The 27,914-nt window shown below is 54.0% G+C and overlaps 16 protein-coding genes across 16 annotated transcripts; 7 read left to right on the forward strand and 9 right to left on the reverse strand.

Moving 5' to 3' along the window:
- Nucleotides 1–368: 368 nt before the first annotated feature.
- On the reverse strand, nucleotides 369–1,975 carry CLAFUR5_04876 (uncharacterized protein; the record flags this gene model as incomplete). Its single annotated transcript, XM_047904024.1, has 2 exons — nucleotides 369–1,730; nucleotides 1,784–1,975. The coding sequence occupies 2 exons, from the start codon at nucleotides 1,973–1,975 to the stop codon at nucleotides 369–371; spliced, it is 1,554 nt and encodes a 517-aa protein (XP_047760654.1).
- A 263-nt stretch (nucleotides 1,976–2,238) lies between these two features.
- On the forward strand, nucleotides 2,239–3,487 carry CLAFUR5_04877 (uncharacterized protein; the record flags this gene model as incomplete). Its single annotated transcript, XM_047904025.1, has 2 exons — nucleotides 2,239–3,367; nucleotides 3,429–3,487. The coding sequence occupies 2 exons, from the start codon at nucleotides 2,239–2,241 to the stop codon at nucleotides 3,485–3,487; spliced, it is 1,188 nt and encodes a 395-aa protein (XP_047760653.1).
- An 881-nt stretch (nucleotides 3,488–4,368) lies between these two features.
- On the forward strand, nucleotides 4,369–5,761 carry CLAFUR5_04878 (putative inactive purple acid phosphatase 16; the record flags this gene model as incomplete). Its single annotated transcript, XM_047904026.1, has 2 exons — nucleotides 4,369–4,609; nucleotides 4,665–5,761. 2 exons carry the CDS (start codon nucleotides 4,369–4,371, stop codon nucleotides 5,759–5,761), a joined length of 1,338 nt encoding a protein of 445 aa, XP_047760652.1.
- Nucleotides 5,762–6,330: 569 nt separating this feature from the next.
- On the reverse strand, nucleotides 6,331–7,572 carry CLAFUR5_04879 (uncharacterized protein; the record flags this gene model as incomplete). The annotated part of the gene is made up of 1 exon (XM_047904027.1): nucleotides 6,331–7,572. The coding sequence occupies one exon, from the start codon at nucleotides 7,570–7,572 to the stop codon at nucleotides 6,331–6,333; it is 1,242 nt and encodes a 413-aa protein (XP_047760651.1).
- A 521-nt stretch (nucleotides 7,573–8,093) lies between these two features.
- CLAFUR5_04880 (uncharacterized protein) lies at nucleotides 8,094–8,783 on the forward strand (the record flags this gene model as incomplete). Its single annotated transcript, XM_047904028.1, has 1 exon — nucleotides 8,094–8,783. One exon carries the CDS (start codon nucleotides 8,094–8,096, stop codon nucleotides 8,781–8,783), a length of 690 nt encoding a protein of 229 aa, XP_047761479.1.
- Nucleotides 8,784–8,855: 72 nt separating this feature from the next.
- Nucleotides 8,856–9,536, reverse strand: CLAFUR5_04881 (2-keto-3-deoxy-L-rhamnonate aldolase; the record flags this gene model as incomplete). Its single annotated transcript, XM_047904029.1, has 1 exon — nucleotides 8,856–9,536. One exon carries the CDS (start codon nucleotides 9,534–9,536, stop codon nucleotides 8,856–8,858), a length of 681 nt encoding a protein of 226 aa, XP_047761480.1.
- A 556-nt stretch (nucleotides 9,537–10,092) lies between these two features.
- On the forward strand, nucleotides 10,093–11,507 carry CLAFUR5_04882 (putative 2-oxoglutarate-dependent dioxygenase; the record flags this gene model as incomplete). Its single annotated transcript, XM_047904030.1, has 4 exons — nucleotides 10,093–10,338; nucleotides 10,396–10,521; nucleotides 10,574–11,213; nucleotides 11,263–11,507. The coding sequence occupies 4 exons, from the start codon at nucleotides 10,093–10,095 to the stop codon at nucleotides 11,505–11,507; spliced, it is 1,257 nt and encodes a 418-aa protein (XP_047761477.1).
- A 4,083-nt stretch (nucleotides 11,508–15,590) lies between these two features.
- On the forward strand, nucleotides 15,591–16,773 carry CLAFUR5_04883 (uncharacterized protein; the record flags this gene model as incomplete). Its single annotated transcript, XM_047904031.1, has 5 exons — nucleotides 15,591–15,722; nucleotides 15,775–16,030; nucleotides 16,124–16,290; nucleotides 16,342–16,527; nucleotides 16,579–16,773. The coding sequence occupies 5 exons, from the start codon at nucleotides 15,591–15,593 to the stop codon at nucleotides 16,771–16,773; spliced, it is 936 nt and encodes a 311-aa protein (XP_047761478.1).
- A 2,764-nt stretch (nucleotides 16,774–19,537) lies between these two features.
- Nucleotides 19,538–20,933, reverse strand: CLAFUR5_20292 (FAD-linked oxidoreductase; the record flags this gene model as incomplete). The annotated part of the gene is made up of 2 exons (XM_059463128.1): nucleotides 19,538–20,421; nucleotides 20,450–20,933. 2 exons carry the CDS (start codon nucleotides 20,931–20,933, stop codon nucleotides 19,538–19,540), a joined length of 1,368 nt encoding a protein of 455 aa, XP_059318979.1.
- A 268-nt stretch (nucleotides 20,934–21,201) lies between these two features.
- CLAFUR5_20092 (uncharacterized protein) lies at nucleotides 21,202–21,411 on the reverse strand (the record flags this gene model as incomplete). Its single annotated transcript, XM_059462934.1, has 1 exon — nucleotides 21,202–21,411. The coding sequence occupies one exon, from the start codon at nucleotides 21,409–21,411 to the stop codon at nucleotides 21,202–21,204; it is 210 nt and encodes a 69-aa protein (XP_059318980.1).
- Nucleotides 21,412–22,199: 788 nt separating this feature from the next.
- CLAFUR5_04884 (uncharacterized protein) lies at nucleotides 22,200–22,625 on the reverse strand (the record flags this gene model as incomplete). Its single annotated transcript, XM_047904032.1, has 2 exons — nucleotides 22,200–22,328; nucleotides 22,383–22,625. The coding sequence occupies 2 exons, from the start codon at nucleotides 22,623–22,625 to the stop codon at nucleotides 22,200–22,202; spliced, it is 372 nt and encodes a 123-aa protein (XP_047761475.1).
- Nucleotides 22,626–22,877: 252 nt separating this feature from the next.
- On the reverse strand, nucleotides 22,878–23,561 carry CLAFUR5_04885 (Ribonuclease P protein subunit p29; the record flags this gene model as incomplete). Its single annotated transcript, XM_047904033.1, has 1 exon — nucleotides 22,878–23,561. One exon carries the CDS (start codon nucleotides 23,559–23,561, stop codon nucleotides 22,878–22,880), a length of 684 nt encoding a protein of 227 aa, XP_047761476.1.
- Nucleotides 23,562–23,771: 210 nt separating this feature from the next.
- CLAFUR5_04886 (Pyridoxamine 5'-phosphate oxidase) lies at nucleotides 23,772–24,557 on the forward strand (the record flags this gene model as incomplete). The annotated part of the gene is made up of 1 exon (XM_047904034.1): nucleotides 23,772–24,557. One exon carries the CDS (start codon nucleotides 23,772–23,774, stop codon nucleotides 24,555–24,557), a length of 786 nt encoding a protein of 261 aa, XP_047761473.1.
- Nucleotides 24,558–24,726: 169 nt separating this feature from the next.
- CLAFUR5_04887 (uncharacterized protein) lies at nucleotides 24,727–25,533 on the forward strand (the record flags this gene model as incomplete). Its single annotated transcript, XM_047904035.1, has 1 exon — nucleotides 24,727–25,533. The coding sequence occupies one exon, from the start codon at nucleotides 24,727–24,729 to the stop codon at nucleotides 25,531–25,533; it is 807 nt and encodes a 268-aa protein (XP_047761474.1).
- A 1,266-nt stretch (nucleotides 25,534–26,799) lies between these two features.
- Nucleotides 26,800–27,224, reverse strand: CLAFUR5_04888 (uncharacterized protein; the record flags this gene model as incomplete). The annotated part of the gene is made up of 2 exons (XM_047904036.1): nucleotides 26,800–27,051; nucleotides 27,102–27,224. 2 exons carry the CDS (start codon nucleotides 27,222–27,224, stop codon nucleotides 26,800–26,802), a joined length of 375 nt encoding a protein of 124 aa, XP_047761481.1.
- A 198-nt stretch (nucleotides 27,225–27,422) lies between these two features.
- CLAFUR5_20293 (uncharacterized protein) lies at nucleotides 27,423–27,908 on the reverse strand (the record flags this gene model as incomplete). Its single annotated transcript, XM_059463129.1, has 1 exon — nucleotides 27,423–27,908. One exon carries the CDS (start codon nucleotides 27,906–27,908, stop codon nucleotides 27,423–27,425), a length of 486 nt encoding a protein of 161 aa, XP_059318981.1.
- Between the last annotated feature and the right edge of the window lie 6 nt (nucleotides 27,909–27,914).

The raw sequence follows: 27,914 nt of genomic DNA on the forward strand, positions 1-27,914 counted from the left end.
GCGATTCTTTGGCGCTGACGAGCAGGATCCGAGCCATCCGGTGCATGTGCGGAAGGTGCAGACATGGGGTGAGCTGGAGGCGTGTCTGGATGCTGCCGAATTTGCTGATGGGGAGGGTCTGAAGATTGCTGATATTGTGATGGCACCCGACGATGTTCCTGAAGCTGCTAAGGCTGGCTTGCGGCGAGCATCGCAAGTGCTCGCCTCGCTGTAACGACGACCTATCATCGGTTGCTAACGCAGACTTGCTGAGCTGGCTGTAGTGGCAACTGCTATGACAGAATCAACTGCAAACTGTCAGAACCATGTGTCCGCAAAGTGTCTCAAACGGTATATTTGATCGTGCTGTGATCCAATACCTCATCAACTCACATCCTATTAACGCGCCGGCCTCGGCCTGGCCGTCTCCTGCCCTCCTCTTCCACGTCCTCAACCTCATCCTTGCCCTTCTCAAGCTGTCCGTCCTTGAGCTCCCAGGGCTGCATGTTGAGCTCTGACACATCGTACCAGTCCTCACCGTCGCTCATTTCGGTAACCATGTTGCCTTTGCCATCTGGTACGAGGTGTCCATCTGCCTTGCAGCTCCTGTATACGTAGTTGCGCAATCTGTCCGCTTTCGATAGTCCGGCGTGGAGGCTGTCGAGGGAGCGAACGATCTGCTCCTGTTTTTGCACATACAATAGGAGAAGCTTGCGGGTGTCCTCTGCTTCGTTTGGTGGTAGTCCAAGATCGCGATCGGTCAGAGAAGCGGCAGGTGCGACGAACCACGAGTGGATGGGAGGTATGGACGCGGAGTCGCTCGGCGAGGGTGAAGGCGTACGGTCGCTGCGTTCAGCCGGAGATCGTGCTCTGGCACGGGTCGTCATCGCGTGAGTGTTAGTACCATTCGAGTTCGACGCGGTCTCAGAGGCACCCTCGCGTTCGGCCAGGTCGGCGACTGTGGGATTTGAGGCTTGTTCTGGGATTGTTCCTGTCGCATCGTCCATCCTGATATGGGAGTGTCCATTCGTCTCCGTGTCTTCAATGCCGTTGCCAGAATCGCCGTTTGTTGCTGCTGTCGACTCCTGCTCAAGAGAGTTGCCATGCTCCACAATGCCAGTGTTGTCGATTACGCGAGACATTGACGCGTTTGCTGCAAAAGCTGCCATATCCACTGCTTCAATGCCCTCCATGGATTCTCCATCTACCATCGGATCCATCGCGTCCGGTCGTGAGTGTTTGATCAGGTCATCTCCAGCAGCTTCTGGTCCGTCCAGGACCTCCCGAGGAGGACCCAGCTCGAATGCGGCATTGTCCATGAACATACTGGGTACAGCACTCAGGTCACCAGTGCCCTCTCCACCATCTAGCAACATCTCATCGTTCTCTGTCTCGAAAGTTGTGCATGGCACCCAGTCTGCATCGCCTCGAAAGCGCTGCAGCAGCCTCTTGGCCTTCCACAAGCTAGCTCGCTCTCGTCTCAGCATCTCGAATGCCTCATCTGCCATTTGTGTCAAGGCCTTGCTCTTGTAGGGTATGCTCAAGCTCGGATGGTCTGGCAGCTCCGATGCAGCGGTAAGTGGGCGGAGCAGGGATTCCAGACGCACATGACCGAACGGGTTGTCCTCAATGGGCTCCGCGAATCTATGCTCGTTGTCGCTGCTAACGGGTGAGTAGATGTCGCCGTCTTCGTCGTAAAGTGGTGGGTTGGTGGAGATGGTGGTTCGAAGGTAGCCAGCGTGGTTGACGTTCTGCTCCGACATCAACAATGCGCTTCCACACTGCGCTGGCAGTTTGGACTTACCTTTTTGTACGAGGTACCTCCGGTGTCGTCAAGCTGATCCTGTTGGACGTTCCGAGCATCTCGCTTCAGCTTGTTGCCACGGTTGGTGTGTGTCTGGATGTAATCTTCGCCCTCAGAGCCGTCGGCGCGTCTTTTCATGGCCAGCTTCATGGCGCGTATTGTCTCGGCAAACTGGCTGTGTTGAGACGCCATGGCGGGCGGTATGGTCGCACGGTATCGGAGGCTGCGGTGAGGAGGATGTCATGCAGCAAGGAGTGTCCGACCGGGAGAAGATGGGGTTCTTGCGGAAAGCGGTGCGACTGTCGCATGCTCTAGCTCCGTCATTCGCAAAGGCCGAGCAGGGGTCCCGTGCAGCCGAAAGCGAGCAGCACGAAAAAAAGTGTAAAGCTTCAAGTCCAAGACACGCAAGGTCGTCTTCAATCGAGATTCGTTGGCTGATACCATCACAGTCCAAGATGGCACCCACAAGGAAAGAGCGTAGCGAGGCTACAGTGCCCAGTGAGCTATGGACCGCCGACGACATTCCAGCACCACGACTACTCGACGTCCTCACACAGCTCGCGCATTTCTTCGACCAGATAGGCTACAAGAAAACATTGAGTGCTCTGGCCAAGGAAGCGTCTTCGCAGAGCGAGTTGTCATTGGATGTTGCAGCATGGACTGAGCAGATAGGAGCAAAGAACGCTGTACCACTTCTGAGCCTCCACGAAGAATGGCACGAGGGCAACGACAAGTTCCCAACACTGCAAGCACCTGCAGTCGCACACGACTCGGACGACAGCGACAGCGACGACGATTCAGACGGTGAGAAGGATGACGCTGAGGCTGTACTCGTCGATGTAGAGGCAGAAGAGACCAGCGACGACGACTCGGACGAGAAGGAGTCGTCTGCTAGCGACAGCAGCGACTCGTCATCTTCAGAGGAAGAGAAGGAGGCCCCAGCGAAGGCAGGCGCGAAGAGAAAGCGAGTCGCATCGCCACCATCCTCAAGCGACCATTCGTCCGATGCCTCGAGTTCCGACAGCGACAGCGATTCGAGCGCTTCCAGCGAAAGCGATGCACCGCCTGCAAAGAAAGCCCGCAAGAGCTCACCTGTGAAGGCCGCGAAAGCGAAGAAAGCAAACAAGGCAAAGTCCTCTTCGTCAGACTCTGACAGCAGTAGCGCAAGCTCCGACTCCAGCAGCAGTAGCGAGTTCGAGGAGGAGAAGCCAGCGCCACCGCCAGAGAAGAAGGAGAAGAAGGCAAAAGCTGTCAAGACTTCATCCGCACCAAGCTCTTCATCATCCGCAACGCTGGAGGCCGAGTCGTCACCCGAGAAAGAGGAAGCACCCGTTAGTCACGTACATCCTGATCGGTTGAGACAAGTGCCAGACCAAGCGCCTAAACCTACAACCAAGAAAGAGACGGCTGCGCAGCTCAAGAAGCAGCAGATTCCGTTCTCGCGGATACCAGCAGATCAGAAGGTCGATGAGAAGTTTGCAAGCAACGAGTACGTGTCGTACGACTATGCAGACCGTGCTCATCGGGACTTGATTGTCACGCGAGGAAAGGGCTTTACGAAGGAGAAGAACAAGAAGAAGAGAGGTGAGCATAAGACAGACTCCTTGTGTGCCATCTGGACGCGACGAACTAATCCGAATCGCAGGTTCATACCGTGGCGGCACCATCGACCTTGCTCCGAAGGGCATCAAATTCGAGGACTAGTCGAGATCAGGCTTGTCGAGGCTTCTGTAAAGCGTCACCAGAGTGTACTACCAAATGATAATAGAGGACCACGTTCCAGCAGAGAGGAAATGTACATTTGCGGGATTACATTTCCGTGCCACAATTCAGTGTCCGACACCTGGACAATGCTTGACCTGGGTTCTACAACTTTGCAAAATGACTTCCGGTGCACAGGATTATAACGAGAGGCTCGAAGTGAAGACTGGTGCAGAATGCGGACAGATTGCTTCGCTCGGTCTGGATGTGAAGTCGCAACTTTCTGAAACACGAAGTACGATCTCGCCGAACCTGTATGTACTAAGCAGAGCTCATCGACCAAGTTTCGCCCACACAAGTGGACAAGATGTCTTATAACTCTTCCAGGCTGATCAACTTTCACGGCAGATCATTCTAGGACCTGTTCTAGAATAGCTCGCCGACCCTGCATATCACGTTCTTCAGCCGACATAGACTACTGGCCAGACCATAGCTCTCTGGCTGGCGTACACTATAGCTTCCCTATACACCTATCTGTCCCGCACACCACCGCATCAACTATCGTCGCTACATGCCCACACTCCTGGGTGTCACGGAGGCAAGTTGTGGCGTCTCCACTGTAACAATCTGCAACATTGCAACCCGTGGCCCAGATCACTGGCAATCAAGTACTACTCCATCAACCTGGTCAGGTCCATTATCAATATTGCGCGCGAATCAGATCACCGGACATCTGAACTCTGCCCTTTCGACTATCCCAAATTGGCAACTCCTTATTCAACCCATCACAGGTCATCCCTGCTCAAGGCACCCTCATACAAACCTTACGGCACAAACTGCTGCACAGGGTTCTATCTTCTCCATGACGTTTGGGTACAGTAGCAATGACCTTCAAATATGAGCTCCTATCGCAGCCTTCGGCGCGCAGGCCACCCTCGCTCCTACATCGGTATAGATTCGTCATCATGCTGGTTACGGTACTGGCTTTGGTGTACTTGACGACGGTGTGTTCTGGGAGGGCGCTGCCGTTCAATGTGGCGAAGAAGAGTAGGTGGGAGCCGCTGAGGTTTGATGAGGATGGGAATTTCCAGCTAGCGATATTTGAGGATTTGCATTTTGGCGAGAGTGAGTCGATTGCATGTCGCATTGGAGCAGACGGATTATTGACTGGCTTTAACAGATGCCTGGGACTCCTGGGGCCCACAACAAGACCTCAACTCAGTCCGCGTCCTAAACGATGTCCTCGCCGCAGAGACTCAACACCTCGTCATCCTCAACGGCGACCTCATCACAGGGGAGAACCAATACAAATTCAACGCCACCTCCAAAATTGACCAGATCGTTGCCCCTATCGTGCAGAGAAACCTCCCCTGGGCCTCAACCTACGGCAACCATGACAGCGACTTCAACCTCTCCCGCTCCGACATTCTAGCCCGCGAACAGTGCTACCCCAACGCCCTGACGCGCTCCGATGTGAATGCCCCGAATGCTGGCGTGAGTAATTACTACCTCCCTGTCTACCCTCACAACGGTGGGAATGTTCCATGCCTCATCCTTTGGTCCTTTGACTCTCGCGGCGGATTCCTTTACCAACAACGCAATGCCACAGGCGCCAAAGTCGGCCAGCCTAACTGGGTAGATCAAAGCGTCGTCGACTGGTTCAAAACTACCAACAAGCGCCTCACAACCCGATACAACGCTACGATCCCCAGCCTGGCATTCGTCCATATTCCCACAAACGCCTCCCAAGCCCTCCAGACACAGGCAGGCGTCAATCCATACTACCAACCCGGAATAAACGACGACTACCCCCTCGCGCAACAAGCACAAGGCTACTGTCCCAACGGCACGAACGACGGGACCTGCGACTACGGTGGTCAGGACGTACCATTCATGGACGCGATCACTTCCACCCCCGGCCTCCTCGCCCTTTTCAGCGGCCATGACCACGGCGACACATGGTGCTACAAATGGAACCACCTCCTCCCCGGCATGTCCATCAAAGGAAACGGCGTGAACATCTGCTTCGGCCAGCATTCAGGCTATGGGGGTTATGGGAGTTGGACGAGGGGGGCGAGACAGGTTCGCGTGAGTGAAGAGGGGCTGAGGGAGGGGAAGGTGGAGACGTGGATAAGGCTGGAGACGGGGGGTGTCGTTGGGAGTGTTGAGCTAAATGCGACGTATGGTGAGGATAGGTATCCGGCTACGCTGAATACGAATAGTTCGTGTGGGAGCTGTAATTATTCGAGGGTTACGCCCATGCCGGGGACGGGGTGAGAGTGAGTATGGATGGAGTTGGAGATGGATATCTTGGCCGACAGAGTTAGAAGTGCACAATACGCACTGTAGCACGTCGAGTTCCAGACTCTTACGAGCGTTGATGACCGGTTGCGAACCCCCCTGGTCAGACGTGAACCTTCGGAAGTAACAGGAGCTGGCACTATCTGGTGAGTCGTTTGTGATGTTGATGTGGTCATTTTATTGCGAGTGATGGGTCTAAGAAACTGGATGACTATCTATGTGTGCTAAACACTGGTACGTGGACTTGGCCTGCAATCATGCGCTGGCTCTTGCAACCTTCTCGATTGATTCTCACATGATGCCTCCTCCACCACCTCAACAGAACGTATCTGCGCAAACTCACTCCCTGCTCTCGAAAATCCGATTCTCCTCTCGTTAAGCATCTCGTATTGGCAGTGACTAGCTGTAGACTCGCTGTGTTTCAGGCTGCCAGGGCTCGATCTGCAATTTCTCCATGATAAGTTTGTCGACAGCATCGAACACCTCTCTCACACTCTCCTTCCTTGGTCGCGAGCTCCTGCACCTTTCCCCTTGATCTTCTCCCTTCAACCGCCATATCGCTCGACCAGATATCGAATCTGATCAGAAACCGGCAACACTCGAAATCCTCTCTCATTGCACTGCTTCCAAGCCGACACCTCACTGTAGTGGATTCTATCCCTGACACTCCAGTCCTTCCCATCAGGCATGTATGGTACGATCCACTCCTCTCTATTGGAGGCTGGCACAGTGGTGATAAGATTTCTGCCGCTGATCTTACACACCCCACGCGCATCGACAAGCACAAAACTCCTCTCCTTCGATGTGATCACCTCGAGGTGGCGTGCGTGTTGCAGATCGTCGTATGCCAGCTCCTCGATCGCGCGGTGATGAGTCTCGTTGATTGCGTCGTCGCGAGTATCGACGATGAAGGAGGTGTTGAGCCACCAGGCTTTGTAGGCTTTGCGGTAAGAGTGAAGGGCCTCGTTGTGGATCTGGTGGGATGTGAAGAGGAGGTCTGTTGAGAGGGGTGGTGCTGCTTCGTAGATGTTGACTCTAGCGGAGGTAGGCGACAGAGTGAAGACGAAATCGTAGATGTTGTTTCGCAATTCTGGGGGAAGGTCGAGGAGGCCTTTGGGAGGTGTATCGAGTTGCCGTTGGATTGATGCTTTTGTAGTGGGTTGCCAGTAGGTGGAGGTGTTGAGGAGATTGGCGCGTCTGAGGTCTGCTTGAGTTTGGAGCCAGGAAGACTCGGGTTGTCTGTATGGGCTGACCGCTGGTGGTTCGGTGGCGAACGTAGTCCAGACACCTGGGACTGAACCACTGAAGCCCATGTCTGCGGATCCTTGACTCTGAATCTGTTGCAATGAGTCGAGTGTAATGCCACCTGCGCACAGTTCTTGCTGCTCTTCGAAGGCTTGAAAACGAGGCGCCAAAGAGCCGGATTGCCGTGAGCCCGTGAAACTCGAGAGCGAACGCTGCAGTGGAGCATTATGATCAGCCGAAGGGTGCACAAAGGAGTGCTCACGTCTGAAGACGGTGGTAGCCATCTCAGAGGAGGATGGCAGATTGGTCATGTTGATTGGCGCGAATATCTTATCTGGCGCAAAGGTCTGGCCTGGCGCAAAGTTGTAGTCTCGTAAAGAGATCTGACCTCGCGCAGTTGACGAGGCGCCGTTGCTTCTGGGTATGAGGTGAGCTTCGTCTTCTTGTTGTGATGAGCCAGATGAAGTAACTCTTCTGCGCTTCATTTTCGTAGCGCCCTTGAGGTAATCGCGGGATCGTGGCTGTCTGTTACGGTCTGCCATGGTGGCGGTTGTGGTGGGTGGTGATATGACTTTGCGAACAGGTGGCAAGAGAAGGTCGTCTAAAATTGCGAAGAATGATCTTGCTACCACGCTAGAGTCTGTCCGGCTATAGCCGCAACTATCACATGCGCAAGCATGACAGGGCGCATTCATCATGCCCGAGCCGCAGCGCTCTTTGTTCTAGACGTCTTCGACCACACCCTCGACGTTATCAACATCATCGCACTTTCGACATTGCAGATATGGCTGACCACACCGCTCTCGATCGCGCATGGATAAGAAAGGAGTGCTGATTGCTGGCACCACAAGATGACCTGTTCGATGCTGGAGTTCTGGAGAAGAACTTGAAGATGGCTCTCGCTATGGTCGAGCAGTTACCGAGAACAGCTACTGATGTCCAGAGGCACGTTTGAAAGTCCGCTGACATGTCAATATCATCGGCTAATAAGTAGAGTAGTGCCGCGGAACGTACGGAGACCAGTCCGGCTACCAGAGTCTTCGGCATCTGCGAGCTAGATGAGATGATCCTCGAGAAGCTCGCTTTCGAAGATCTCATTCGAGCCCAGAGTATCTGCAAGAAGACTCGCGAGGTCACCCGAAGCTCGCTCCGCATCATGCCACGCCATGCCGCACTAAGCACCGAGTACCGCGACGACCAAGCACTAATCAACAAACACATCGACTTCGACCTCACTCTCGTCATGTGCCCAGTAGATGACATCGGCGGCAGGTTCCACCTGATCGGCTCAAACCCGTACGACTCCTACGACCTTGAGCTTTTCGAGGGACCGTACCTCTTCTGTATCGGCTTTCTTCGATCACTAGAAGCTCAGCCGACCTGGGACTTCTGTAGCGACTACGGAGAAGGGTGGGATGGCAAGGAAGGCGATAAGCTTCACACGCGTACTGTCATCATTCAAGGTCGTGATGGAGAGACGCAGTGTCTGTGGAGGTACTTGAAAGTCGCTAAGCTGCCGGCATCTGGGTGGAGACTGAAGCAGGAGTACGATGGGGTCCAGATTACTCTTCGATCTGACTGCTACCAGGGCCATCCAGTCAAGGAGGTGAAGGTATTTCCGACGACGGTCACAATAGGCGAAGCGTGGGAGTGGTTGCACGAGCGTGTGGAGGCAAGGCATCCCGCAGACCCATGCCCAGACGACCAGAGACGAGACGCACCGGAAAGCACGGAGCACCGCATCGAGTACTGAGAGAAAACCATAAGGCGGATCGAACATCTTTCGGCGGCACCCCCTCCGGCTGAAACATAGCTGCCGTATGTTCTACAGCTCGAGCTGTATCAGGGGTAGATCCGTCACAGGCCAGGCGACGGCGAGCCAGACTTGAAAGGCATAACGACCTGCAAACAGCTGGTCTATGGCCAAATCATTCGGTCCAATGAAGACCATATCAACACCGGGCACTGCACAGATTGCATCCACGTTCTCGACTCCGGCTTTGGTCTCAATCTGGATCATGGTGATGAGAGTTTCATTCGCGCTCTTCATGTATTCGGGCGTCGTCAGACCATGAGCAATCGCTGGGAAAGCGGAGCCCTGTCCACGCACACCTTGCGGTGGAAACTTGGATGATGCCACGATCTGTTGTGCTTCTTCTGCATTGTTGATCTGGGGCACCATGATGCCGTGGGCTCCGGTATCTAGGGCTCGTTTGATGATGTCGTGGACTGGACCTCTGATGCGGATGACTGGTGAGACTCCCAATGCTGAGATGGCGGCTACGGAGTTGTGCATTGAGTCGTCGCTGATGTGGCCGTGCTCGCCGTCGATGATTATGCTGTCTAGTCCAGTAAGGGCGACGATCTGTGCGATGCGCACTGGGGGCAAAGCCATGAAGGCAAGGAGTGGGTATTGGCCATCTCGGAGGGCGTTCAGTAATCGTAGTCGTGAGTTCTTGACATTCGTCGTCTGTGGTGTAGGACATGTTGGCGGCGGAGGCGACATCTTGGGATGATCGTTCTAGTGGTGGGAATGCGGTCTGGTCAATTACGGTGAATGGTCGAACTTGCGGCTCTAAAGCAGTACTTGAGCAGTCGGAAGGTCGACACAATCAGCACTCGTGCCAACGAGCCCTCCGACTGCGCATCGACTTGGTCAATCGAGACATGTCCAGTGCGCTCGGCATCTGATCATGATGATCCCTGTCAGCTTGCTCCTCCCAAATTCTCCCAACTCCTCAATCGTTTAGCGTGACAAGCGTCATGCACGATAAGACGAATCTTGGCGATGATCTTTGACCCTGTCTGGTGCTCAACGGAGGAGCAGGCTGATTGTCAGATGCTGTCGACACGAGGACAACGAGCGGCATGCATACTGTGCCTTGGCCTCAGCAGGATGCACAAACTAGCATAGGCTGAATATGACTTAGTTCCGGAGGACGTGATCAGACCATAGACCCTATCGAATCGCTGTCGACGGCCACAACATCTGTAGATAAAAGCATCACAGCCTATCGATAGCCTAGCCCCGACTCGTACCAATGTCAAGGCCTTCCCGCACGATGGCACCAACCGCACCATTCAACCCTCCATCATCAGAGCTTCCAGGCAAGCCAGTAGTGCCACAATGGATCCCGCCGCCACTGACACAGGAGAAGGAGAACTTCGCAGAGCTGAAGTCAATCGGTTTGTCCTTACTAGATTCTGATGATCCGGCGGTGGTGGACAGCCTCGTCCAGCAGGTCAAGACGGCTATCCGCAACGATGGGTTCCTGTTCCTGGAGAACTATGGCATTTCGCTCGAGCAGGTGAGACTGGCATACATCAATATCTGAGATCGTTTGAGCTGATCATCTCTTCGATAGCTGCATCGCCAATTCGCCTTAGCGCAGTGTCTCTATGCCAACATTAGCGAAGAGGACAAGCAGAGACTACTGTTCGACCCCGAGACAGGTCTGTGGTCTGGCTACAAGCATCCATACGGTTTCAAGGTACTCCGCGTGTCTCATGGGCAGACTGCGCTCAGCACTAATATCTTGACAGCGTCAACGTGGTGTACCGGACGGCTCCGAGCAGTTCAACTGGTACCCGCGCGAATGGCAAGATATCAACCACACTCCCACTTGCCTGCACCCTTTAATGGACGAGATTGAGTCGTTTTGCAACTATCTTACCAAGTCGGTGAACCGCCGGTTATTGACACTCTTCTCACGAGTCTTGGAGCTGGCTGACGATTATCTGTGGGAAAAGGTCCGATCGCACGGTACGCCGACTGGCGAGGGCTACTTCCGCCACGCTTTGTTCCGACTAGTCGAGAAGCAGACCGCCGAGGCGTCCAAGGACCTTCGTATGCATGGCCACACGGACTTTGGCTTGACCACGTTACTCTTCTCTGTGCCAATCTCGTGCTTACAGATCTGGGGTCGTGACGAACAGCGAGTGTCTTCTTTCCATATCGTCAATGTTGTGCTGAGCAAGGCTCGCAGATGGTATTATGTGCCTTACAAGCCTGGTACGCTGGTGATCAATATCGGCGACACTCTCGAGATCGTCTCCGGAGGCCACTTCAAAGCGACTCGTCATCGAGTATTCAAGCCGCCAGTCGATCAATTGAACCAAGAAAGATTATCTTTGGTGCTGTTCAACAGCTCGATGGGCAGCCTGCGGATGACACCCGCTTCTGGTAAGTCAAGGCTGCCTGTTGAAGTGTTGGTCCTAGCTGATTTTGCCAGGATCCCCCCTGATTCAACGTGAGGGATGCGTCGAAGATCAAGGTGTCTACAAAGAGTTCAAGCAACGTACTCTGGCCGGCAGTCTGGTGCCAACCAACAAAGAATGGCACGAGATCCAGATCGCGACTGCCAGGGATCCCACTGACACGGTCAGGAATCGGGTTGGCGCGGACCAGGTCGTCATTGATGGAAAATTGATGCAGCAACGCGAATACATGGGCGTTAAGGTCGTGCTTCCAGTGTAGCCAAAATTGCAGCTTATGCAGTAAGCCCATACCTTCCAGGCCAGCAGCTGTATGATTTCAGGTGTAAGTGTCCTATGATATTGCCGAGCTGGCCGCATTGAGCAGAAACAATTTGACAATGGGCAACTTTCCATTGTCCTGTGACCTATAGCGCGACCGACTGCAGAACGAGCCGAGGACTTGTGGCGTTATATTCGGTGTTGGGCCAGTCTATCACGTAATGCTGTTCCCTTCGCTGATCGCATTCGCTGCTCGTACCAGATCAGCTTCGCCAATGTACCAGCTAGCTTCGTGAGCACCATTTGATAGAGGATGGACTGCCGAGCGAAGGCCCTGAGTATGATGCTTAGCCTTCGAGATGCTGTTCAAGGATATGCAAAGCGTCATTCATCTTTTTGACCAGTCTATGTTGTCGCCTGCGCTGCAGTGCGCACCGGGCCCAGTCGATTGCGCCCCTTTGACCACCTGCTTGTATGCCCGCGATTCGCATCGCCTCTGGTAGATGCTGATGGAGAAGCTGCCAAGCAATGAGAAAGGCCCTGTATGCGTACAGCAGTACCCATTGTGGCTCAGCATGCGAGCCTGGATCACTGTCAAGATACCTCAAGAACCAGTCGATATGGGGCTTGATCGTCTCGGCTGCGTCAGTGTCGAAAAGGAACTCTGAGCACGCGGCTACGGATGTTGCATGTTCCACGAAGGCGTTCATACTCGCAAGCACGACGCCGCATGTGTGCGAGGGCCACCAAACTAGCAGCTCGATCATGGCCATCTCCCAGGTAGCTTGACAACAGTGCATTGGCGCGAGGCTGCTGCCCGTTGGCACTTGCCGTGCGAACGGCTCTAGCGCCAGCAAGGGGAATCGTATCGGATGCAGCCTTTCGAAGCTCAGTCTGCCCGTCATTGTTGCCCACCCAGACAGTTCGCGCGCACTTGAAAGCAGAAACTGCGCGATGTTTATCGTGCCAACAAGGTTCAAAGTCTGGTAGTGTCTCGACTGCGCCATCAGGTGCCAGGAAGCGTCGTACCGCTTCGCCGTATAAAACAGGTTCGCCCGAGTAGCATGTCGTGAACTGTCGATGTGCCCACCGTTCGGCGGACGGTGCTTCCCAAAGCTGCGTGGAGCAAGGAAGGTCGTGCTTGATCTCTAGGTGCGACATTGAACGCGGTATAGATAAAAATTGGTACCACAACGCATCAGTCTGATGGGCCACCAGGAGTGTTCGCTTTAGAGCCTCCGCTTGGGCGAATTGTCGCCAAAGCGCGTCTAAGTCCTCCGCCTGGGATGGATCCCGGGATGAAGTACTGGTCAAGCCACCTGATCTCGACAAAGAAACCACACGGTGGTGTATTTCGAAGCTAACTGCTGACTCTTCACCGCCCGTAGATAAGATCGTGCAGATGTCTAGCATCAGAAGAGACTGTACCATGGACAGACTGTGGTCACTGCCCTGCATCGTCGAGCTCGAGATCATAACCTCCTGCCGACATGTCCCAGTCATGCTGAACATTCACGGGCGAAGTTGAAGATGCGGTGGTAGGGGAACTGACCTCTTGGCCATGCGCATCGCGTTGTATTTGTCGCTCGCGCCTGCGATATTGGTCGCGATAGGATGCCTGATAGTATTCGTGATGCTTCCGCTTTACATGACGTTGACGTAGATCAAGGCGCGAGAATGTGGTCGGACACAGGTCACACAGGGAGTTGTTGCCAGAATTGTTTGGAAAGTGCAACGCCGCATGTCCTTTGAGGTTCTCCCTGCGCGTGAAGCCTTTCTGGCAGACGGCGCATTGGAATGGATGGTAAGTCGTTGGCTGCTGGTCCACTGCAAGAACAGACATTGTTCAGGCAGGCTGCTGGATTGAAAGCAGTACTTTCGCTCGCCATCAGACAGCTTAGAGACTGCCAGTCACCGTTATCCTTACCTCTCGCCAAAGCGAGTACGTACGCCTGAGGGAGGAGGGAGAGGTCGACTGCCGAAGAGAGCACGAGTGGCGGCGATAGGCCAAGCGTAGGGTCGTCTTTAGGCGAAGTGCCCCAGCCGGGGCTCATGCGGAGAACCCAGAGGCAGTGGATGCACATCATTGTCAACGTACTGTGCGTTAGTGAGCAGTATCGTGTAAAGGTCAGCATTCTTTGGAAGGTAAGGCAGTGACAGGATCAGCTTGTCCTGCATCTTCTGGATGCTGTAGAGCAGCCGAACGCCTTGAGACCGTACAGGGAGCGGTGCCATGGTGTGGGCATTTTGACTCGACCAGGCTGTACAAGACTGAGGGGAGCTCATGCCGTCCGGCGGAGAATAGGAGCAACGCTCGAACACGAACGGGTGTTGATGCTCTGAAGCGACTGGTGAGGCTGCGATCGATCTTTCCAATTGTTTGGAGCGGGTGTTTTCCGCCATCAACACGTGATATGGTCTTGGCCTCCTGAGTTGTGCTACTTGGCTACTTCGTCGCGTCCTTCTGCTACGACAACAACACGACACCCTACTGATTCTTGAATCAGCCTGTGAATCGGGCAATCGTCCTATGTCACCATAACGCTCTACAATACGATATCCCACAATGTTCCGAGCCTTCCGACTGCGCGCAGTTTGGAGACAGCTTGACCCTATTGATCTGCAATCGTGGCAGTGTTTTCTATGCTATCCATAGCAGGCCGCGAGGAACTGGACCTATTCTTGTGTATAGACACGTCTAAATGAGAGGTGCCGTCGATCTAGACTTGCCAGCGACCGACAGCTGTAAAAATGGCCGCTGGCTCGAAACAAAAGATACTCTGCTACCGCGACGACGATAGGCACAACATATTTGAAGGGAAGCGGATGCACGTCGCCACTAGACAATTCTATATTCGCTTGATACTATTGCAGCTGCAAGACCCCATTGTTCAAGCTCAAGAGCACGTGGTGGCTGAGACTCGCTTGGTCTGCAGGACAAGAGATTGGTGAAAGGCAAATGGTATTGGCGCCACGCCCTGGGGACCGACTACCGTTTCATCGAAGAAGGAGGAGTCGATCGTGACAATGCCAAACCATATGCCATAGTGCTGAGGCGTGTGCCAGGCAACCTTACGACGAGCAGTCCATGGTCACTTTTGCTCCAAAACCACCATGGCAGCATGCAGCGCTCACGGTGTCCTTGCAACACCCGACTTCATACTGATGACTAACGCTCGGACGTCCAGAGGACACCAGCAATAAAGTGCCCACGAACAGACCAGCAGCATCATCATCGTCTTGTTTCCTCTGCAACAACAGCCGCCTCTATAGTCAGGAATTGACCATAGGCTCGCGTTTTGTTCCTGAATGCAGTAGTTACGACACCGCTGCGGCACGAGCTAATTAATGCCAACGACCAGACACCTTGTGTCATGTGAGCGCGCAAATTCGTAAGAGGAAATGACACCGGTTTCTGGAACGCAGCGCAGTTCCGTACTCAGCCGCCTTCAAGCAACGTTGACAAACTTTCGTTGTTGTGGCCTGCGGGCTGTCGAACACGGAGCAGAAAACTTGCAAAGTGACGTTGATGCTCAGCCATCACAATGCTGGGCTCTTGGTATGCTTGGCGTGTCAGGCACGAGTTCCGACGTCCCGTGACAAGGTTCAAGCGGCACAGTCACTGCCACGAGAAAGGCGGACTTAGAGCATGGCAAGTCAATGTCGCTGCATAACTTGAACCACTGACCGCTTGCCCATTGGCCAGATCGTCCCGATGAGCCACGATGTTTACCTGGACAACACCACTCCCCGATTCGAGCCACGCTCTCCGCGGAAGTTTAGACCATTGGCATCTGTTCATGGATTGTGCAAGTCACCTTTGAGGAGGCATCTCTTGTCGGTATGGCGAAGCAAGCTTGCGTAGACTGCAGACCACTCGCTGCTGAAGCCCAGGCTGGGCTCGCGCTTGCAAACAACGATGACCTGGTGGCTGATCTGAGTGAGACCACGATGATTTATATCACGGGCAAGGGAGCCTGGATATTTCCCTCCTACATCACCAACTCACCAGCCAGCTCAGTACGTATAACTCGATCACCCCCACTCGCTCCAGTCAGCCTACTTAGCCAATCGCTTCGAAACGATGCACAACCTCAAAGTCGTACTTGCCATCTTGACGGTTGCCACAGCGGCAGTCCGTGGCCAGAGCCTTGACGATGATGATGTCCCTCCTCAGTGCCGCGACATCTGCAGGCCAGTGATCCAGCTTGAGCAGGTAAGGGCAACAGTATGTCTGTGGGAGCCTATTGAAGCTGACCGTCTGCTAGCGATGCGACAACCAATTCGATGACGACAACAACGGCAATGGCAACGACGATGACGATGATGACAACAACAATAACAACAACAACAACAACAACAACAACAACAACAACACTCCTGGGCCAAACAGCAACCAGCAGTATCGCGACTGCGTCTGCCAGGGACCAAACGCCGCCCGGGCTCTGCAGACTTGCCAGCAGTGCACTGCTCAGTATCCTAACTACTTCCTCGATGACGATGATAATGACCAGGATGAGAATGGTACGTGCTCCTAGGCATTACTTGGTGCAGCGGACCACTGCCCAAGACGTGGGTTGCACCTTGCAGAAGACAGCTTGCTGACGTCCATCACAGAGATCGAGACCTGGTTGCAGATCTGCGGTGTCCAGGCAGGGGGCGGCGCAATGACACCAATGCCATCGGGCACTCCCACGGCCACACAGACTGGCGTGCAGTCTTTGACCACCTCTATTCTTACCTACCCGTGCACTGACAACGACAACGACGGAAACAATGACGATGTATGTTGCCGTGCCATGTTGTGTTGGAGACACGAACTGACAAGACTGTAGTTGGACGATGATGACCAGGACACCTGCACATCCACTGACCTTGGTCCAGTTGGCGGTGTTGTTCCACCTCCAGACATCACTCCATCTCCAACCTCTGTTCCAACCACCATGGTCACCGGCAGCATGAGCACCATCACTCAGACCTTCGCATGCACAGATGATGACAATGATGGGAATGATGACGATGTAAGTCGAAAGCCTCATCGCGTTTTAGGCTCACGACTAATGGCAGACCAGGATGACAACGACGACCAGGACACCTGCACTCGTACCACTGTCGTCCCCGTCGGAGCCATCATCGGCACTGGCACTAACCGCCCAACAGCTTCTGGCACTGGAGTCACGCAGTACACTGGTGCAGCGGCCATGGCTACCGTTGTGCCATATGTTGGCGCTGGTGCCATATTCATGCTCGCTGGCTTCGCTATGTAAGCGCTGTAAAAGTGCTCGCATTGAGGAGATGAAGAGAGGTTCTATGCAGTTTTTGGCAGCGACAGATCCGGGCTTGACTTTGGTGTAGCAGGCACCATCACTGTCCTTCACGACGTAGGCACGCAGAATGAGTGTATGAGTTTATGTCGGATAGCGGTAATGAATCGATTCCGAGCATGGTCGCCAATACTGTACCTACAATCTAGATGATCATCTTACGTCCGAGGGGTCTAAAAGCCGCCGGACTGGCTTCTTGTGTCGGCCCTGAGTGCCTAAAATAAACTCCGACCTGGAGCGCCCAAAGGACTTCATCTCTCTTTCTCTCATCGCGACAACCCGTCCACGCATCGAGCGTGCACAATGCAGCAAACTCACCGCACTCTTACATTACGCCCCAAGACCCTGCCCTTGTTCAGCCTCATATCGTCTGGTTATCGACGCTTGGTGACAAACTCGAAGCCGTACAAGGAGAGTACTTCACGGGAGTCCGACGACGACGCTGCGCCCCCAGGTATATGGCATATGTCAAGTCGTCCGGCACTCATTCGACTCTTACGGGCCCTGACTGAGAAACAATGGGATCAAACCGACCCCGCACTTTACGATCGCCTGTCGAGATTCTTAGGCAACTTCACTTCCAAGTTTCCGGCTGAGAGGTCTCCGGACCTGGCGCACCTACAACTGTATCATCCAACGCGTCCCAGCCATTCTAAAGCCGTGCATGCTTACAAAGCGATTCTTGAGTCGAACCCCGCCAGTGCACGGAGCGTGCTATCAGCGGCGTCGCGGGCCAATCGGACGCGTATGGCTTATCGTCTTGAACGCGCTTTGGACCTAGCGCTGCGCGGAGGTCACTCTGAGGACGCTGCCTGGCTCAAGACGACTATAGAGACTCAATTCCCTTGGTTCGACAAAGCCGTATCCGCGACTACTCAAAACGACTATCAAGACTCAATTCCCTTAGTTCGGCGAATCCGTACCAGCGACTATCACGACTCAATCCCCTTGGTTCGAAAAATCCGTTCCCGCGACTAAAGAACGCCCCAGGCAGAAAATGGATCCCTAGAACCCTCGATGGAGATACAAAAGTGATCACGAGAGGAGGATGGCCGTGCAGTCCGACCGTACGTCTCGAGACGCGGCTACAGCTGGTCTACGGAGCGACATCGTTGTGACGATGTGTAGACATCTGCTGTGGTCTCAAAGTGACAGCAGAGACGATTAGATGGGAAGCAGCAGACGTCAACGACAATGTGCATTCCAAACATGCTACATGAACGGAGCGCGGAAACAGCCCCAATTCTCTGGACCTCGAAATCGGATTCGCCTTCTCAGCTCCTCGTCCCTGTCCCCATCCCGCCTACCAGGGTCTACCGCACCTTCGGCACCGTATGCATAGTTTACACATGTCCGATGTCCCATTCCATGCCGCCTTTGCTTTGGCTGCGGAGTCCTCGGCAATCGCTCCATCATGTGGAAAGTTGCATTGCCAGGAACGGGCTGGGTCCAGTGACCAGATGGTTTCGTCTCCTTCTGGCGCCACAGCGTTCATCGATGGAGATAAGTGGCCTACTGCGCCTCGGCCGCATCCCATGGAGCCCTGTAGAACCGCTGTACTTGGCATGCGAGGTATAGTTGGCGGAGTAATCATAGCTCTGCAGCATGATTTGCACGCTCCAAGATCCGACCGAGATGGATGAACTGAAGTAGTTCAGGTTCTTGCTACAGACAAGAGGACTGACTCAGCCGTCAGGTCAAGAGACCAGCCCACAATATGCCTCTTGTTGGTTTTGTGGACGATGACAACATCTGCTGCATTGCGGCAAGGTAGGCTTCGTCATCTGCATTTGCGCCATCGAAGATTACACAGAGGTCAATAACAGGCTAGAAGGACCATCAACGCAGGATCACTCGAGGCGTCATCTACCGATAATCCACACCTCGGTACTAGAATCACGAGCCGTGGACCTCTTCATCATCAGGAGGTCTGGATCTAGACTCTCTACTTCCAGATGATGCCAGAGGTCGAGCGACTCCTCGCCTTTCTCTTCCTCTGCCATTGCAAAGTCAGCTAGCAACCATGTAAGTACCGCTTTTCTGCCAACACGAGTATTTGAGAACGGATCGTGAACAGCAAAAGCCGAGACATTGAAGTTCGCTATTCTTGAGCATCTCGCAGCTGCACACTGCCTTCCATGGCCAAACTACACAGGATCTGAAGCATGCTATCTTGACCACTCGGCATGCTGCAATAGAGGCTCGTATGCTCGATACTGTGCTCAGATGACGGATCTAGCAACACCATAAGGTCTCGCTCATTACATGCTTGGACTCCCTCCCCCTCGACCCCTCACTTCCAGCAATCTCTCTCTCTCTCTCTCTCTCTCTCTCTCACCCAGACCCAGCACTCAACCTCCACCCCGGCTGCAGAGGCGGGAAACACACCACATGGTCCGCATCCAGCCCCAACCTCCCTTCCTTACAGTACACCATTGTCCCCCAGACAGATTTTCCTTCGGGGAATGCATATTCGATCTTGCAGCTGTCGAGGCCGACGTGTGAACGCAGACAATCGCAGAGTGGGTTCGGGTCACCGCCTGTGTAGCAAAAACTTCACATGTGCATGTGATAGCCACGACATCTCTCCATGACCATTTACACGCTCAGCTTCTGTGGATCAGCTAGCTCCAATACGCCACCACAATTTTTCAAACTCCTACTCAGTACATCCTACCTACCACCACCTGTAAATCCATGTACCACCTCACCCACAACCTCTACACAACCTCCCATCCTCCAACCCATACCTCCACTCCTCACTCCCCACCCCACTAACCACATACAAACTGCTCGTCGGATCCCACCTCTCCTTCACCTCCTTCAACCCATCATAATCCCCATAGAAGTCCCTCGCAAACTCGCTATCATACGGATTCGCCTCGTTCATATAAGCTCCCATCTCCGGTGCCCACTCCCTCCACAACGTCTCCTTATTCTCCTCCATCCAAGCCGGGCTCTCATCCAGCACATCTTGGGGCGTATTCGTTCCGTTCAGAGATGCTGACGCACCGCCGACGTAGACGTGGAGGTACGCCGATCTCCAAAAAGGTAAAAGAGCGCCCCAGCGAGACTCATCGGCGTTCTGTACGCCAGGGCCGCCGGAGAGGCCGATGATTGCGTAGGTCCCGGCTGTGGCGTTTTGGGATGCTACTGCGCGGCGGACGTATTGGACGAGCTTCTCGTGCGGGATGGAAGTCTCGTTGCGGCCGAGCAGACGTGAAGAGGATACGCCGCCTGAGCCGGCTGTGTTGGAGCGGGAGATGGAGGTGTAGAATTCCTTGCATGTTGCTGGAGGGGAAGGTGACCAAGTGACGCTGAGAGTCGTGTTGGAGGGATCGTAGGCCTGGAGGTGAGCTAGGATGGGGTGGATGAGGTCGTTGACTTTTTCTGTGGTGGTGTTGAAGGACCAGAAGATTTGTGTCAACACTGCGCCGTCAGTACCCGACGTGAGGGATGGATTGAACTTCATGGCTGTCTCGCCAGAGGACAATGTTGCTGCGCCTGCAGGGCCGGCATCCATGAGGTCTGGGAGTTTGCGGATGAGATAGGCCGCTGCGTCCCAGGAGGCGGCTGTGTTGTTGTTGTCTTCTGGTGTGATGGACAGTGTTCCTGTTACGACATTCTCTGGCATGAATGACATACTCCGTGACAACGCCGTACTGGCCACCGCCTCCACCACGGATGGCCCAGAAGAGATCTTCATTCTCCACCTCGTTCGCAATGAGGATCTCGCCAGTGGTGGTGACGATGGTGACCTGCAGGACCTGCTGACTGGCCAATCCCACGGTACTAGCCAACGGTCCGTGTCCGCCACCTTGGACATATCCTCCCAGCCCGACAGAAGGATCCTGTCCCGTGGTCACGACTCTTCCTTGATCCATTGCGAACTCCAAAATATCGCCCCAGACAAGTCCACTACCAACAACGAACACATCTTCCGCCCCAATTTGTCCAGGAACATTCCAGCTCTTCTCCCTGCGCAAAGTCCTGAACCACCTCGTCCAAATGCTCAACCCGAACGCCCCACTACTCCTGCCACTGAGATCATGTCCCGTACCCTTGACAACAATCCTGACATCGCGATCTGCAGCCCACTTCATCGCCGTGGCGACTTGTCGTTCGGTTGTAGCATTCACAACATAAGATGGCAGGCCTCCCAAGTGACAACCTCTCGATGCGATGTAACTGCTCGCGGTAGGTGGTATGCAAGAGTCATTCGCGAAGATAGTCGCGCCGATGGACTCTGGCAAGTTTTGATGGAAGAAGCTGTTGCTCCATCACGTGCTGGTCGTGTTGCACGATACGTGAGAGTTGAAAGGGTTGCCTGGGTAGCATGAGGAGGCGACGGGAGTTGTGGAAATAAGGGTATTATTGATGGTGGTGTTGAGGTGGTGCCATTCCCGCGGTAGTGTCAATATCTATGCTCGCTGATGGGCAAGCGTGGAAGTGGTTGAGATGTACCTGGTCTGAAGGCCAAGTGCCATCGATGGGATTAGCTTTGCATTGTGGTACAGTGTTTGCCGAGGCGAACGAAGACGCAGAAGTGGCCAAAAGGAGCGATTGTATCAGCGACGCCATTGTGGAAAACGAATGCGATGTGTGATGGAATGAAAACAGCACGGTGCGACCTTTTGTAGGGACATCTTGGTGGTCGAGGTGCTAGGCAGTGCGACAGATCCACTCCTCGCTTTGCACGGACAGCAGAGTCGTCAAGTGGATACACCCACTGCCATTGAAGATGCTCGTTGGATCGAATAATGCTGCCTGGAAGAAGCTGTGCGTGCTATAGTAGTACAGTAGGTTAGTGATCGTCGTGTGGGTCGGAAGCCTCGTACTCGCAACCGAAGGATCCGACTAAAAGTCTTCGAAGGCGAGCAATGACAATTCATCTGCATTCCCACCGTTTATACTATCTGGCCGTACGAATGTCGATCTCTAAGCGTTTCTAGCCTTGATTCTGCTTTGCCGAAGTTCTAACCCCAAGCTTGAGGTGGAGTCGCCACTGTGAAGTGTTTCGTCAGCTGGCTGGTCTGCCACATCCGCAACGACAGCTGAGTACCCACAAGAGAGCGCAGTCCAGCAGGCACCAGGAACAGTACTTCCCACATATCCTCCACTTTCACAGATCTCACCAGATGCCCATGGTAGCTGGAAGTACTCATTGCACGCATGGCGAGGCATAACTCCGTGAGTGGTGTCGTTCTTGTGATCGTAGCACTTGAAGAAGAGAGACAGCGTGATACAACGCTCATCGTTACAGTCGAGCGACTTGGTGTAATGGTCTCCGGTGGCTATGCGGACGCCCTGTGATGACTGCTCGTGGCAGTACTTCCTGGCAGCTGGACATTGCTATCAGCAGTCCGCAATCAAGATGAGCCCTGAGGTGGCGCACCGCTGGCAAAGTCTTCCGTGGTCGCTGTATGGTCCTGCGCAATGCAAAAGACAGCCAACTCGGGTTCTGTCTGGAGGACGTGATCTCCCGAGTCAAGAGGAGTCTTGCTGCGGCGTCAGCATTCAGGATTTGGATAATTGATGCAATGCTCATTTACCTCCAGATCCGATGAGTGTGATGGCAGTGAGAACACAGTGCCGACGTAGAGCGTCGTGGCGAGCGCGATTCTGGTAAGCATCTTGGCGTCGTTTTGTTCGATGAAGTGGGTGTGTTGGCGAACAAGCCGTCGAAGTGTTGACGAGAAGACATGATGGATTGAGAAGTTGTAATGCCACCACCGGCGCTTGCTTTCAACTCGTACTGAAGCAGAAAGTCCTGCGGAGCGAATGCCACTTCCCATGGTTGGCTGGCAGGCGTCGCTTAACTGTGGTGTCCCGTTCCTGCCTTGGAACGATCAGCACGCCTCCTCCTCCTCCGTACTTGCTGAAGGAGTGGTGAAGAAATGGTGCGAGTGATGTCGACGCCTCTCCATGATGTAGATAAGGACCAAGTCGTCCTTCGACCAAGTGGTATGCTGTTGTGGAAAGTGCTCCGTCTAGCCGTGCTTCGCCTTCGCATAATCATCACTCTGAATGATCAACGCCCCATGACCTCACAGATCCACATCATAATGCGGCCTGAACTTCTTGTTCGCCCGATCGGGTGCCCTCGTCTCGAAGTGACTTCCATATACCTCAAAACCCACGGGCTTCTTCCCTTCCTCTTCGAACGGCACCTCCAGCCTGAACACCGTATGCTCCTTCGGCACAGTCTTTATCTGATCCTTCTCCGTGATGACATCAAACGTGAACTTGGTATCCCTCACCACAACTCCCTTCAACCCAACCCTGCTCGGACATCGACTCCTCACGACCTCAACAAGCGCACCATGGTAGTCGGCAGAGACGAGCAGAGGACCTGCAGAGTTGCCGTCGATGTATGCACGACCAGCTGTGATGCCGAGTATCTCGCGAATGTAGCTGCACCAAAGGGTGTGGAGGGGCTCGTAGATGGAGTATTTGCGTTGCGATTTTGGGATGTCGAAGATGCAGAGGGCGCGCTTCTGTTTGGCGTTCAACGGCTTTGGCTTGTTGCTCTTTCGAGAGGCTTTCGCCTTTTGATGCCGGTCGTACTGGCGTTTGGAGCGGGCATTCAGTGTCGGGTCTGGTGCGGATGGGCGCAGGAGGAGGGGTCGTTGCTTGACCTTTTCGCGGAGAATGGTGGCAGCGTGGTCGGGGGAATGCGCGCGCTCCAGGACATGTTGAGATATGTTGGTAGTGTCTGGCTGTGAGGCCATGTTGGGTGGGCCTTGTCACATTGTTGTGTGAGGCCAGAATGTCAAAGAGGTTGGAGATGGATCTGGAGCTTGAAAGCGCAATCGCGGCCGCGATGACTCCACGCCGATGAACTCCCATAGATAGAACCATCATGCCATGCCGTCATCGAGCAACACACGAGATATATCACGGCATCACACCAAGTGCACAGTACAACGATTAGCATCTCGATGCTGTGTCGCAAGCTCGCCCTTCGATACAGCCTTCGCACCTGCTACCCACCATCCCATATTCACCACCTCCACTCCCCCCCATCCCACTTCGCCTCAATGTCAACACCGGGAAAGAAGATCTTCGCCCCTGGCGGCACAAACGACTCCCTCCAAGCCGAACAATACACCAAGGGCTCCCTGACAATTGACCAACTCGACAAGGACCCTTTCACACAGTTCGACATTTGGTTCAAGCACGCCAACGCCGAAAAGGTGTATCACCCCGAAACAGTTACGTTATCAACAGCGGAACTGCCTTCCGGCAGAGTATCTGCGAGAATGGTTTATCTCAAGGAAATGGACGATAAAGGTTTCGTCATCTACTCGAATTGGGGCACGAGCAGGAAAGCCTCCGATGTGGCGAGCAATCCCCACGCAGCGCTGACATTCTGGTGGCGGGAGTTGGAGCGACAAGTGCGTGTTGAAGGGCCATGCGAGCGCTTGACTTCGGAGGAAAGTCAGGTCTACTATGATACGAGGATCAGAGGGAGTCGACTTGGGGCGTGGGCAAGTCAGCAGAGTAAGGTGTTGCAGGATAGGGAAGAGTTGGAGGAGCAGGTGAAGGATGTGGAGAGGAAGTTTGACGGGAAAGAAGAGATTCCTGTTCCGGAGTTTTGGGGTGGACTGAGGGTGAGGCCGCAGATGGTCGAATTTTGGCAGGGACGGCCGAGTCGGTTGCATGACCGGTTCAGGTATACGAAAGGGGAGGATGGGGAGTGGAGGGTTGACAGGCTGAGTCCGTGAGCTGGTCATCATAGGACATCGCATGAGTCAACTGTTTCTTGCCAAGAAGTCCTACCACATGGTCGGAATGAAGACTTCGCACCTCCGACTATATTAGACGCTGTCTCATCCACTCCTATCATCCAGTTCGACTTCTCCACAGTCCGCAGGAGGACAGATCTCTGAGATGATGGCCGCCCAACATGTCAACCCCAACCCGCCAACTTACGACCATGCTTTGGCAGCCTTACCCACCCGTGCAGAACTCCTTACCATGACCCCGGCACAAGTCGAACACCAAGAACGGATCGAACGTCTCGAGCACGATCGGAAAGTCCGTCAGCATGAGCTACGGCGCCTGGAGTCGGGTCCCGCCGCAGATACTGCCGCAGCCCACGCCAAAGCACAGGCCGAAGCTGAAGCTCGCCGCACGTATAACAATCTCCTGAACCAAGTCTCGACCATCGTCGATCAAGGCTGGAACGTACCAGGCACAGAAGAGCTCTCCAAGCCAGCGAAAAAGCTGTCGAGCTTCCTTTGCAAAATTCTGAATGCGGACTATCTGAACGGTACCAACCAATTCGATCTTTGCTGCTGCTCTTGGAACACAAAGCACCTCCATGCGGTCGGTGCCAGAGGGGGTGTCACAAATGCTCAGCAAGACCGAATTAAAGTCGTCAGGGACGCTGCCCAGGAACCCAACCTTTCTTATGATCTCGTGAAAGCGCTAATGCTGCAGTACTCTGATTACCAGCATTCAAGTTGGAGGTACACTAACTCTCTTGCTGAACATGGTCGCTGGGAAGCAGTCACAGTCAAGATTTGGATGGATGCGTACACGGTCGTGCCGGTCGTGGCGAAGAACGATCGTGATGCTGCGATGCTGTTGGACGGGATCATTAAGAAGGCGAAGTGGGTTTGCCAAAATCGGCGGTCATTCGACGGGTATGTCAAGAGCATCGAAGACAGAGCTGCTGACTACCGTGCGCGGAGTTGAAGTCAGGCGAGAGTGAGCTGAGGTATTCACAATCTGAGCAGAGGTGAATGTCTCATACCAAGCTGTGACCACTGACCACATGATCACATCGAGAGCTTATTCCATAAGTCGTCATCATCGAAGGCTTACACTTCACACACCACGAATGTCAACATTGTGATTTTCCAAACGTAAAGACAGTATGACACAGATAACGCACAACTCAACGGCACCTCCATCCTACGAGGATGCCATAGCAAAGCTGCCAACGCATTTCGAACTCCTCTCGATGACTCCCTCCCAACTAGAACACCAAACAAAAGTCGAGCGCCTTGAACACGAGCGAAATTTGCGCGCTGCTGAATTGACGCGAGTCAATTCTGAACCAGCAAGCTTCCAATTCTCAGCAATAACTAGCGTCTCGACCCGAACACGACCACAATCAGTCCGAGAAGCTAGGCATGGACCTCAATCGGCCACATCCCTCCAAACTACTCTCACTACCATCATCGGCACCCCTCCCGACCTCCAGAATGGATCACACGGCCTGTCCATCAATGCCCAGCAACTGCGCAAACTCCTCCGAAGAATTATGAAAGCCGACTACACCTCCCCTCGCTACCCTGGCCATACCCTCCATCTCTTTCCCTACTCCTGGGCCGATCGGCACATGGACGCAATCTACTTCCTCCACCCCTGGGAAAGCCGGCATTCAGCACTATCTCCACCGGTCCTTACCCGCAGAGTGGTGAGACTTCGCTCCGCTGCCGAGGAACTTGACATCCCTTGTGAGACGGTCAGAACCTTGATACTCCAGCACCATCCACTATCTCGTCGGCGAAAGTATACAATCCACCGCCGTAGTCTGTATGATCCGACAGATTGCGAGGGCAGAGGTGATGAGGATGTGCTAGCGGTGGAGATGTGCAGGGATGCGTTTCAGGTTATTCCAACGGTCGCAGAGACGGATGAGGAAGCTGCGCTACTTCTGGAGGGTGTGGTTCGGGTAGCGAGGCAGGAGGGGTGGTTTGGGGATGGCCATGTGATTATTCAGGGCGGGTCTGTGGAAAAGATCGAGGCGAGAGCCAGGTGGTACCGGGAGAGACGAGGCACTGCGCCGAGTCAGGAGGGCTGGTGGGGAGCGTGGTAATTTGAGACGAAGATGGGGCGGCAGAGGGACTGTGTGCGTGGTATGCTCTTCGATCGATAATAGCTATCAAGGCTCGACAGAGCTCTGTGCTTCACTTCAAGTCCTCGAAACTCTTTCGACCACTCGCTCAAGCTCCCTCACCTCCTCCTCAACCACTCCTCCCAGCTAACACAAATCGCCATTCCCAGAAACAACCCAGCTAAAAAGCAACCTCCACCATACTCGATATCACTTTGGTGCCTCTCATTCACCTGTCGCCGAAGCTTCTCCGTCATCTCTATGTCATCTTTCACCTTCCCACACATCTCTCCTAGCTTCCGAGTGAGAGCCTTGAGTTCTTCGTGGTGTTCTGCCTGGAGTTCGAGTTTGAGTGCAGCTCGCAATTCGGCCTGTGGTGGAGTTAGTATATTCGAGGTAATGGGTGGGCGAGATGGATTACCTTTTCTCTGTCTTCATCGGAGAGAGGTTCTGGAGGTGGCGAATTTGTTGGGCTCGACCCGCAAAATGAAGCGTCGAGTTCTTGATCTATGAGCTCCATTGGGCTGAGTGTCGTTGCCATCATGGCTTGCCGCTATGTTGATGGAATACTGTTATGTGTGTGTGAAGGTGATGTTCTTGGACGCAGCTTCGCGCGACTTTGTGAAGCAAGTGCCGTACAGCAAACGCCGCTAGCCACAGAAGCATGAAACAAATACAGGAACGCCTGCAGTACATCCATTGATTCAAAGCAGTCGCAACTCATGTTTTCGATGCGTTCCATTCATGTAATATGCGGCATCGAAGGCCCACGACTCGCCGAAGAGTGCGCCTTGCACCACACCCACTCGTCAGGCCCAGCATCACTCCTTTGATCCTTCGCACCAGCTCGCCACCACGTGTAAATAGCGATCCGCTCTCGTTCTTGCCCTTCATTGTCATTATGAACCAACAGCGTCACCCAGACTTCAGCCGTGCCATTCTTGGCATCAACCGCCACGTCGCTGCTGATAATTTCCCCCACTGATTTTTGGTTATACTCAACAGTGTAGTGTTCCATGAGATCGATGGTCTCTTTAAGGTCCAGTGGGACAATGCGCCCATCTGGCCAAGTTATTTCGTACTGGAAATCGTGGCTTGCATGTTCGTTGAAGGGTGTGGCGATGTCTCGCTTGTTGAGCTGATCTATGATCTTCCGGACCTGTTGGTCGAGCAATGCTTCCACGTCTTTAGATGAGCTCGAGTCATCTGCCTCAACTTCTGGCTCCATCATGGC

This window comes from Fulvia fulva, chromosome 4 (assembly GCF_020509005.1).
Source record: "Fulvia fulva chromosome 4, complete sequence".
Classification (NCBI taxonomy): Eukaryota; Fungi; Ascomycota; class Dothideomycetes; order Mycosphaerellales; family Mycosphaerellaceae; genus Fulvia; species Fulvia fulva.